This window comes from Asterias rubens, chromosome 11 (assembly GCF_902459465.1).
Source record: "Asterias rubens chromosome 11, eAstRub1.3, whole genome shotgun sequence".
Classification (NCBI taxonomy): Eukaryota; Metazoa; Echinodermata; class Asteroidea; order Forcipulatida; family Asteriidae; genus Asterias; species Asterias rubens.
In genome coordinates, this window is record NC_047072.1 from 11017200 (window position 1) to 11029851 (window position 12652).

Consider the following 12652-nt stretch of genomic DNA (forward strand, 5'->3'; position numbering starts at 1 on the left):
TAGTAGCGTTTTTGAGACAATTTTCGGAGCGGTTTTGTTCATGCAGGAAGAATAATCTGCAATCAGAATACACAATCTGAGTAGCGTTTCTGACAGAAACGTTTCTCAGATTTAAGATACAAACTGATATCTGTTTCCATTACCACATTACTTGAAATTTAAATGGTTCTCAAAATACTCAGTACTATCGAAAGCTGGTGTACTTCTAATTAAGTAAGTTTTTATTGCCATAACTTTGAAGAGTGATTACCAATTACATGTATATACCTTCCCTTCAATGAATGATGTTTCCTCCCTCCTTTCTTCGTCCACACTAGGGATGCACTGCAGAAGTTCTTCTTCCCACAGGCCTTCAAGACCCATGAGGTCACCCCCAAATCGAGGCCAGGCCAGAAGAGACAATTCACAACCTTTGAGTTTAGACTCAACACTGTTGCCGAGGCAACCATTGACATCCTCTTCAGTAAAGACAAGGTATTGTAACGTACTGCCAACGGGTCCTTGTTTGGTCTGCAGCCAGAAAACAAATGAACAAACAAACAAACAACCAAACAAACAAATAAACAAACAAACAAACAAACTCAAATTTATGGGATTGAGACATTGTATTGTGAGGTATCAATATATGTTTGGTTTGTGGTAACACCATGTGTTTATCTATCTGCCAGGTAGACTCAAATTTGTTCAATTTGAGACACATTGACTCACATGTATTTATTCTCCAAGAACAACAACTTATTCAATGCTCACTCACTGAACTCAACATTTGGTCTGTCTAACACAAATAAATCATGAACAACACAATGTTAGTGCATCTCATGGTTCCAATCAAGCTGGTGCAAAAAGAACAGTAAATCAATCTATTTACATGTATAGCCCATACTCCAGAAATTATTTTAGCATGTACAACAGACTTACCAGTCAAGATAATTTAATACCAGTACTGGTAAAATACATTGTACATTATTTGTTTAGTCGTTTAGTCGTTTCTCAAAAACTACAGCACCTCAGCAAGTAATATTTTAAGGGAAGCTTTAAACCACCATTATCTTCAAACCGTGAACGTTTAATGTAACTCTATGGTCGTTGAGTTTTGGTCCTACATGAAGTACCCAAAACCCTTTAAATTTCATTTCCTATTTTAGGAGACCAACGCTGTCCATATTGACGTTGACAAGGCTTCATATGTGGAGGTCAGCATTCCACTACTGGTGGGGTCAGAAGGTTACCACACGAGGGTCACAGGTCAACTTCTGCACGTAGACTCCTCTACCAGCATGGAATACCGGTCACTGATTGAGAGTGAAACATTGCAGGTAAGGTTCAAGGACTTTTTACTTCAGAGGCTCTTGTTAGGGGTTTTAAAGCAAGCAAAGCACACTACACCCGCCATGGTGGGATTTTATAAAAAGTAAGGACTAGTCTTATCTCGAGTTGGGACGAGTTACTCGTCCTAACTTTCATCTAAACTTTTTGTGAAATCCAACCCTGGACACTATTGGTAATTACTCAAATAATTGTCAGCATAAAAACTTACTTGGTAATGAGCAATGGAGAACTGTTGAAAGTATAACACATTGTGAGAAACGGCTCCTACTGAAGTAATATTCCTTTGAGAAAGAGTTAATTTCTCACTCAAATTATAAAAGACTTCAGCTGAAGGCTTGTATTATACATCTTAAAGCACACAAAGATGTGCAACAAGGCTGTACCTGTGAGGGCAGAGATGGTTCTTGTAATTGATTAAGCCCAGTAGCACATATCTGTTGCACAGGCTGTATCCTCCCCAGGGAGCTGAGATGGTTTAAGGAATGAATTAAATGGCCCAGTGATCCCCAGGGAGCTGAGATGGTTTAAGGAATGAATTAAATGGCCCAGTGATCAGGGGTAATAATGTTCTAAGCGCTTTGAGATGCCCTTTGGGTGTGAAAAAGGCTATATAAACAACTGGTTATTATTTTAATGAAATGCATTATAGCGCTTTTAATCATTAGCATAAGGATTCTTAAACTGTTTATCTTAAACTGTTCTGTATTTTTTTAATTTGCTTACATTTTGAACCTCTGTGAAGCGCCTTGGGGACCCTTTTGGGGTAAAGGATGCTTTATAAAAGCCGTTTTATTAATATTGTTGTATATATTTTTTTCATTTTTTTTATATTTATAACCTATGTAGTTTCAAGTAGCCATGCATTACCCACGAGTGTGGAATGATCACCAGAACTGGGAGGTTACGCTCACATTCAGCAAGGCATCTACGTATCTGTTGTACGCTCACAAGTGCTTCATCAGTGGTAAGTATGTCCCCCCCCCCCCCCCCCCCCAGCCCCATCTCAACTTCTCGTTAACTGCCTTCTTTCAACTTGAATCCTTGATTCTGATTGCCCGGTAGTTGGAGGCAGTTTGATTCCTATATTTTATCAGCAGGTATCGCAATGACTTAACCCATCAGTGTATATGGGTAAAACCAAAATTATTATTCTTTATCCCTGATGCAAGTTTCCATCGTTGCGGTACGTGCTGCTTAAAGATAGGGTTCGCACTGCCTCTAGCTACCGAGCACTCTCGGTGCTGTTGAATTGCAAAGGTCGAGGGTTCGAATCCCACCCGGGTGATATGCTTGTAATTTTTTTTTTCACAGACCTCAGGAAAGTACTGAGTACTGAGTGCTCTAGAATTGCAAAGGTCGAGGGTTCGAATCCCACCCGAGTGATATGCTTGTGATTTTTTTTTCGCAGACCTCAGGAAAGTACTGAGTACTGAGTGCTCTAGAATTGCAAAGGTCGAGGGTTCGAATCCCACCCGAGTGATAAGCTTGTGATTTTTTTTCACTGACCTCGGCACATCGTTGTATATGGGTGAAACCAAAATTAATAATCTTCATCCCCTATGCAAATTTAACATCTATTAAAACGATAATACAGTTTAAAGTTTGCAGCCTCTACCTAGCTATTATTTAAACAAAAATAAAGATAATGGTATATTTTTTTCTTTTGGTTCTAGACTTAGTCTCTGACTGGTCCAGTAAGAGTCGTTCCGATCTCTTCAGCTTTATTCCCTACACACTCAATCTGAATATCATCTTAAGAGAATTTGTCTTGACGCTACCCACCAATAAATACAACTGGATTGACTGCTCATCACGGCAGCAGAAGAATGGTAAGATTTACTGCTTAAAGGAACACGTTGCCTTGGATCGGACGAGTTGGTCTTTGAAAAGCATTTGAAACTGTTTGTTATTAAAAAACATATGGTTAGAAAGATAATTTAAAAGTAGAATATAATGATCCACACAAGTATCACTCAAAATTTCACGGTCGGAAATTTCACGGAAAACCGTGCAATTTCGCGTTGATCATTATATTCTACTTTTAAATTACCTATCTAACCATTTGCATTTGAGACGCTTTTGATAGACCAACTCGACTGATCCAAGGCAATGTATTCCTTTAAAGGACTTGGGTACTTTTTGTTACACAAAACACAATGTCAAAGATTTACATTAAACTTACACCGTTTGAAGATAATGATAGCAGTAAGCGTACCTTAAAATATTAGTTGCCAAGGTGCTGTAGTTTTTGAGAAATGAGTAAAACAATGTCATTAAAATATGTTTTTACAGGCTAAAATAATTTTCGTCTCACGATCACTGAGACGAAAATTATTTTCATGACATTGTTTTACTCATTTCTCAAATACTACAGCACCTCAGCAAGTAATATTCTCAGGGATGCTGGACATTGTGTTTTTTTGTCCTACAAAAAGTACATAGACCCTTTAAAGTTTCCAATAGACTGCTCTTGTTTGTCAACTGATTTGTGGAGCGCATTGAGAGCTCCCTTTGGTCCTGAAATGCGCTATATAATAGCGGTTGTTATTATTATTATCATTATTATTATGATCAAGTCAAACTTTGACCTGTCCATTCTGTTTCAGTGTTCATCGGACTGGTTGGGGACCTATTGGATCTATCTGTCGTACTGCCCTTCTCCGATTACCTTCCTACAAACCTGCCAGTTAGAGTTCTACTAAGGGTAAGAAGGGCTCCTTAATGTGCTGTGTTTTTGATCGTGTGAGGGCGCTCTCAATAGTATGTTTATCACTTCCGGGGGTATATGCGATTCGTCCTGCACAGTTAAGTTGGCGTTTTGTCACTTTTGTTGCGCCAAAGTTTAAAATTGCTTTTAAGAGGTGGGTTCTTTTAACTATTGTTCGTGATGGATATGATGTCTGTAGTGGTAATGTGTTCCAGTCTTTATTAACTGTTTTTGGGTGTGAATTGAGATACCTTCGGAAAATTGTTCGGTGAAACGTATGTCAACAAGAAAATTCCCACTACACTGCAGGACTTGTACCTCTGTGCTTTCACTGGGCCTTAAATAAAAGACTGCTTCAAAAATATAGGATTTTAAATGCCTCTAGCTACCATGCAATATCGGTGGTCTAGTCGGTAAGACATTTTTTCTACTCATTTTTTTCTTGAAGATTTTTTTAATACAATTCCGCCCAAAACAATGATAGCCTCTCTTGGTAAGGGACTACAAGAAGAACAATTATTGAATGTGAAAAATAACTTGTAGGAGCTGAAAGTAGGAATTAATATTCCTCTTTAAAACAGTCTAGATTGTAGGAATGGCAAAGGTCATGGGTTCGAATCCAACCCGATTGATTTGCCTGTGGAATCTTTTCAACGAAATTGGGGAGAGTATACAGTGCTTGATAAACACCGATGTAAGGGTAAAATCAAATTCTATTCCTTTTACTCTTACACCGAGGTGGGTCAGCACTGTACGCTTCGGTACTTTCCAGAGTTCTGTCAAGGAAAATCACAGGCTTATTGATCGGGTGGGATTTGAACTCATGACCTTTGCAATTGTAGATTAGTGTCATACCAACTAGACCATTGAGATTGCCTGGTGGCTAGATGCAGTTCGAATCCTATGGTTTAGCAGCGGGTAATGCACACGATTTAATAGATGTTAAATTTACATCGGGGATAAAGAATATTCATTCTGGTTTTTACCCATGTGTACACCGATGTATGTTAGCACTGTATAATCAGTACTTTCCTGAGTCCTGTGAAAAGAAAATCACAGGCGTATTACTCAGTTGGGATTCGAATCCACGACCCTTGCAACTTCTAGAGCAGTTTCAAAAATTAACATCGATTACTTTCTCTGTGATGTACGTTTAGGGGGACTCGGTGTCTGGGCGTATATACTGCCCTGAGTGCTACAGTAGTCAGCACTGTCTGCTTGCCTTAGACCGCTCCACCAAAGGCTCCGGCAACTGGCTAGGAGACAAGAAACAATTGGGTTTGTCAGAAGACCACTGGCAGGGTATCACGCAAGAGTAAGTGACATCGACAATGACAATGACCAATCAAAACGTGGAAACCAATTAATAATAAAAACAATAAATAATAATAAGTATTTATATAGCGCCATCTATCTAAAAAACTAATCTGAGGCGCTGGAGAGGAAAAGAAACAGAAACAGAAAGGTTTATACAAAGAAAAGGATCAAAAGAGTGCCTTATTAAAGTGACTTAGGAAACAAATAGAACTCGCTCCACGATATTGAAGTAAATAATGATCCAGTAGTCCCTGCCGATTTTCTACCTTCCGCCCAGGTAGTAGTTAAAAAGAAGAACTGCTCTTTTCAAAACTGAGAAGTCTCTGGAGTGCCTAAATCTACTCCGTGGTAGTAGAATATACCGTAAGACAGTTCTCTAACGGGCATATCTAATGGATGTTAAATTTGCATTGGGGACAAATAATAGTAATTTTAGTTTTACCTATACCCGATGATGTGTGTATACACTACTTTCCCGAGTTCTGTGAATAAATCACAAGCATGTTACTCGTGTGGCATATATATTGGTACCTCAATATGCAATGCCTCAATACTGTGTGTACAGACCCCTTATGAGAGACCTTTCACTTTGCAACATCGTAGTCAAAATCTGCAAACAAATAATGCAAGGCCTTCTGTTTTGTTTTAAATTTCTGCAGGGACGGTTGGGTAGAGTGCGCTGCCGTCCCATACGTAGCAGTCAGCATCACTTACACCTACCACCCAATCCCACTGGATGAGGACTCTCCATTGATCCAGATCAGGAGAACGCCTAGCGGGAAACTGGAGCACATCACCCACCCTGCTCAGACGACATACGCCGGTTGGAGACGGACCGGCTGCGTGGCGGTGCCCTCGGAGTGGCAGCCGGATCGGTTGCAGCTGGAGATTGATATTGGACCAGCTATTCTCATGGCCTATGGGTCAATAGTCAAGTGTGTTGTCGCCCTCAAGGTAAATGACGAGGGCAGTTTCATAGACCTTCCTTACCGTTGGACCCTTTTTAAAGAGACACAGCGCCTTGGATTGGTCGAGTTGGTCTTTGAAAAGCGTTGGAAACCGTTTGTTATGAAATGCATATAAATGGTTAGATAGATAATGTAACAGTAGAATATAATAATCCACACAAACATGCCTCAAAATTGCACGGTTTTCCTTTTTATGTCACGAACTAACACGATCAGCCATTTTATGGAGTCAGAAATTTTGTCCGTGAATTCTTTATCCCCCATGCCAAAAAAATGAAATAAAAAAAAATAAGATTGCTTACTGGAAAAGTTTGGGTTCTACATGTATGCTGGAGACTGCCGGGCCATGACGCGCAGCAAATAATAAACTTTCTACTTAAACAGGAGAACTATTTTGCATGGAGTTTTAAAAAAAAACAGAACTAAGGGAAAGTACACAAAGTATGAAGTGCCTCACACACACATTGGTGTCCATGGTGTTAGGGTCAAATCAATTTAAATTCTTTATCCCCGATGCAAAAAAATACATCAAACAAATAAAATTTTTAAGTGGAGAAATTTGGGTCATGACGTGCAACAAATAACAAACTTTCTACTTCTACAACGGACAGGAGAACTATTTTGGAGTGGACCAGGTGGTTACAGACTTCACTAAACCCCCGAGTGATGGTCTAGAGGGTAGCGCTAAGGACATCGATGGGCGTGTGGTCAACGGTCTCGATCTCCGACCAATGGACGTCATTGTTTCTCTGAATGTAGATGGTATCAAGGCGACTCTACCGATGGTAAGTTATCTTCATTACGTAAATCACACGTGAAAGGCACTGGACACGCTTGGTAATTACTCGAGCAATGGAGAGCTGTTGATAGTATAAAACAATGTGAGAAACGGCTCCCGCTGAACTAATGTAGTTTTTGAGAAGGAAATAATATCTTATAAAATAATACAAGACTTCAGATGAAGCCTTTTATTATGCATCTGAAAGCACACAAAGTAATGCAACAAGGGTGTTTTTTCTTTCATTATTCTCGTGCAACTTCGATGACCAATTGAGTTCAAATTTTCATAGGTTTGTTATTTTGTGCATATGTTGGGATACACCAAGTGAGGATACTGGTCTTGGACAATTACCAAACGTGTTCAGTGCCTTTAAAAGCATACCCAAGTTTGCTTACAGTGTATAGCCCTTTTCATACTGTAATTGTTATCCCTATGGAATATAGTCTTGGTTCAAGACTCTCCTGGATTTGTCACAACAGGGTGCGCTATCACCCCCAACGCGCTATCAACGAAGCGCTATCACCCGAGAACCGCTATCACAGGAGAGTCTTGGCACATTCGTTAAATCTCCCCCCCAAAAAGGGGGGCAACATAATGCGCGTGCGTAGGTTTCCCGCAGAGCCCGCCCCTTTTTGGGGGGGGAGATTTAACAAATGTGCTAAGACTCTCCTGTGATAGCGGTTCTCGGGTGATAGCGGTTCATGGTTGATAGCGCGTTGGGGGTGATAGCGCGCTCTCTTGTGACAAATCCAGGAGAGTCTTGAAACAAGACTATATGGAATACAGCCCGGGCTCTCCTTGGGACTTTCTTAACCCCTGCAGTTACTTTGACGCACTTTCACACTGTCCCCTATTCCACAGGGTTTTGTTTGCCTGTTTCAAGAATACCCCTGGGTTGTACTGCTTACCCCTACTCCAAAGGTGGCTAGAAGGAAGTGAATCTTTATAGACATCATACCTACAAAGGCTTAATATTTGGACAAGTTTGGACCTCTTACTTTGTATCATTGATTTAAGGGTTTGTGTATTTTTTGTAGCACAAAACACAATTTCCACAGATTGACCTTGCACTTACACCATTTAAAGATAATGATAGTAGAAAGCTTACCTTGAAATATAACTTGCTGAGGTTGCTGTTGTTTTTGAGAAATGAGTAAAAAACAATGGCACGGAAATAATGTACGTTTTACATGCTAAAATATTTTTCAGCTCACTGAGATGAACATTATTTTCGGGTTTTACTCATTTCTCAAAAACTACAGCGCCTCAGCAATCAATACTTTAAGGGAAGCTTTCTACCATCATTATTTTAAAATTTAGTGCTCAGTTATAGAGCTCTAATTGTCATATCATAATGTCAAGCATAAACTCAAGATTGAAATTGAACTGAACATAGAAACACATCAGATAATTGAACCTCAACATGGAAGACAAAACAAAACTTGACAAAGTTCTAATAACATTCAATCAAAGTTTAATATTTCAAGAAAAGAAAATCTGCTGAACTACATGTTGAATTTGTTTACAATCTACATCTAAAACATAAACAATTAAACACTGCGCATGGTGTGACAAAACCGGAAATTAAAACTTTCAAAAATTCATCTCTCAAAAACTAAATATCATTTTATAAAATTGTTTACACCAGGCTGGAGCCAACTCAAACTTTTGCAAAGATTTGATAACATTTTGACCTTTACTTCTGGTCAAAACTAGATGTTATACAATGTAAGGGACACCTTGCCTTGGATCGGTCGAGTTGGTTCATGAAAATTGTTTGAAACTGTTTGTTGTGGAATCGATGTGGTTAGAAAGATGTTTTAAAAGTAGAATTTAAGGATCCACACAAACATGCCTCGAAATTGCCTGGTTTTCCTTTTACTTTGTGAACTAACCTAGGTGGCCATTTTATGGAGTCATAAACTTTGACTCAACACAATGACGTTCACAACGTACATGTATTAGGAAAACCATGCAATCTCGAGGAATATTTGTGTGGATTATTCCATTCTACTTTTAAAGCATCTATCTAACCATTTTATGCATTTTATAATCAAACGGTTTCATATGCTTTTCATAGACCAACTCGCCCGATCCAAGGCAACCTGACCCTTCAAAGCCCAGGTACACATTAACCTAAAATTGAATAACATAATACGGTAATAACACATTCACACCACACTTTTAAACTAAACAATCAAATTCAGACAATTGAATCATGAAATGCAGAAATCACCCCAAAACAATGGCGTCATGATGATGTCATCAGGTGTCGAATAACATAAATTCAAAGTTAAAATATTTGAAACAAAATTACTCCAAAACCATACATTTGATTTGTACAATATATACATCATTGGAAGCATCTTTAGACAACAGGAGAAACAGTCCACAGATATGACCCAAATCTTCCAGTTCAAAGCGGAAGTTGAAGCAAAAAATCTTTAATCTTGAGACATGAATCATGAGGTCATGTAGAATAAAGAAAATTTACAATAAAATGAAATGTATGATGACAACTTGATTGGGAAAATATGACAAGGGCTGTGCTTCATTGAACTCTCTATAAATTGAAAAACTGTTGCATTTTCTCATTATCTAATAGCAGCTTTGTTTTCTAGAATGAGTAATAAATCCATGTACAGCTAATGAGCTTAATTCTTCTCAGTCATAGTTCAGTTGTTTGATGAGGATCAATGTCAGTTGTTCATTTATACAAATTAAAACGTCCCTGGCATCATTCCATGAACAAAATGAGGCTTCTGACATGACATGCATGAAGTGCGTTTGATTTTTAAAAAGAAATGTTAAAAAAAACTAAAACTACAGAAATAAGTTGCTGTTCGTCTGACAGAAGGTTTTATTTTATAAGAAGAAATCAATATTTTAGTCGGAATAATGGAAATTTCAAGAAAGTATGCATTAAAAACTTGATGTGTACGTTAAAATATTTTATCGGCTGTAAATGCAGTTGCCTGATAGTAACAACACCCGGAAACCTAGTGCTTTGAACTTCTAAAAACACTATAATCTAGTTTTTTTGTTTGTTTTTGAAGCTTTTTTTTCATTCCTTCTTCATCTTCATCTTCTATGGAACTCTTCTCTTAAGCGCAACTCGAGCTCAACTGAATTTTGAAATTTGTTAAAATATTGATCAAGACAACATTAAATCAAAGTTTACTTGGTTTTCACCCATACACCGATGTGTGTTAGCACTGTATACTCAGTACTTTCCTGAGTCCTGTGAAAAAATATCACAGGCATGTTACTTGGTGGGATTTGAACCACCAGAGCAGTGTCTTACCAACTAGACTACCAAGGTTGCCCGGAAGCTAGAGGCAGTTCGAATCCCAGATCCCCGATGCAAATTTAACATCAATTAAATCAAAGTTAAATGTTTGGGGAAAAAATCTACTGAACCACTTGTCAGATTTGTTTTCTCAGTTTACATGAATACATCAGAAAGATCATCAAAATTTTTAAAGACACTGCAAACAGTTTGACCCAGTTTGACCTTGAGGTGGAGCCGCCTCAAAATTTTACAAAGAATTTAATACACTTTGATGTTACTTCTGGTCAAAACTAAACACAGTTACATATTGACCCAAATTAATATAACATAATTGTACATGTAGTTAATAACACACGCACACCAAACTTTGAAAATTGAACCTTCCAACTCAGACAAATGAACCTCAAAATAAAGAAGGCACCTAAACAATGACGTCATGATGATGTCATCAGGTGTTAAATAACATCAAAATCAAAGTTAAATATTTGAACAAATTTACTCCACAACCACACATCAAATTTGTAGAATATATACATCATTAAAAGCCTCTTCAGACAGCTGAAGAAACAATCCACAGAATGATCCAAATCTTCCAGTTCGAAGTGGAAGTTGAAAGCAAAAAATCTTGAATCTTGAGACATGAACCATGAGGATCAATGTCAGTTGTAGATTCATTGATACAAACTAAAACGTCCCTGGCATCATTCCATGAACAGAAATATGAGGCTTCTGTGTTTTTTTCAAAGAATAAAAAAACTTCAGGTAAACTTAAATCTATGTGTTAATCATTTTCATGTAAATAGTGGATTATTCCGTGCCAAATCACCTAAAACTCTGAAAAGCAAACAATGGCATAAACAAACATAACATTTTAGAATCCTGCCCTTTTCATTTCTGAGATATGACCCCTAAAAAAATAAAGCCCCTGCTCTTGAAAATAATGTTTGTTTTAGAGGCATGTTAAGAGGTTTTATTTTCACGTACAATAATAATAACAACAATAACAAAACGGTATTTATAAAGCGCGATATGAATAAAACATTCCTCAAAGCGCTTAAAAGCAAAATGAAGAGCATTAAAGATGACAACTACAAATTATTCTGCAGGATAACGGGTAACCCATCAACCATGTCAACTAGAACCAAGTGTCAAAAGTAACAATAGGTCATTTGTTTATCAAGGTAAAGGTCTCTAAAAATGATTATCTTAGCCTGCGTAATGACTTGTCATCATTTTTGACACTACATCTAGTTGATGGGATACCAACTACCCTGAATATAAATTTGTAGAGCTAGAATCTTTATGTCAATTTGTTTCAGATTTTAGCCTTGTCATAATTTTTGACACTAAATACCAAATACCCTGAACATAAATTTGCAGAGATATCTTAAAGTCCATTTGTTTCAATTTATGTTGTAGTCTGTATGGTGATACATTGTTTGTTGTTGCCAGTATTGGAATAAAACAATGTCTAAAATGACACTTTTGGTTATAAAAGTCAAGTCCTGTGATTGAAGCGCCCCTAGTGTTCATCTTACACGTTCCGTTCAATCAAGTCCTGTGATTGAAGTGCCCCTAGTGTTCATCTTACACGTTCCGTTCAGTAAAGTCCTGTGATTGATGCGCCCCTAGTGTTCATCTTACACGTTCCGTTCAGTCAAGTCCTGTGATTGAAGCGCCCCTAGTGTTCATCTTACACGTTCTGTTCAGTAAAGTCCTGTGACTGAAGCGCCCCTAGTGTTCATCTTACATGTTCTGTTCAGTAAAGTCCTGTGATTGAAGCGCCCCTAGTGTTCATCTTACACGTTCCGTTCAATCAAGTCCTGTGATTGAAGCGCCCCTAGTGTTCATCTTACACGTTCCGTTCAGTAAAGTCCTGTGATTGATGCGCCCCTAGTGTTCATCTTACACGTTCCGTTCAGTCAAGTCCTGTGATTGAAGCGCCCCTAGTGTTCATCTTACACGTTCCGTTCATTCATAGCAATCCAAACAATACGGTTGGGCCTTTGAGGTCGACCAAAGCAACCACAAAGCATGTCTTGAAGACCTTTCCGAAACTTCTTGTAACAGAAAACGTAAATGATGGGATTGATTACAGGGGTCGTGGAGTACATGATATCGGATATTAAAGAAAATGTGTTTCCAGACTCAGTGTAGCACCATTTTATCCGTGGAGGTTCAGTATAGCAGATGATCAAGTTGAAAATATATGGTGTCCACAAAACAACCACTGCACCCATGGCAATCATAAGCATGCT

At 38.2% G+C, this 12652-nt stretch overlaps 1 protein-coding gene across 1 annotated transcript in view; it reads left to right on the top strand.

The window, feature by feature from the left end:
• Positions 1-317: 317 nt before the first annotated feature.
• The window catches only part of LOC117296311 (transmembrane protein KIAA1109 homolog), a gene marked incomplete at its 5' end in the record, with an annotated part of 78793 nt that continues 66458 nt past the window's right edge, over positions 318-12652 (top strand). Inside the window, 8 exon segments of the mRNA XM_033779159.1 lie at positions 318-474; positions 1146-1316; positions 2176-2293; positions 3003-3158; positions 3936-4033; positions 5194-5351; positions 6013-6307; positions 6933-7106. Coding sequence (XP_033635050.1) covers positions 318-474; positions 1146-1316; positions 2176-2293; positions 3003-3158; positions 3936-4033; positions 5194-5351; positions 6013-6307; positions 6933-7106 — 1327 coding nt within the window.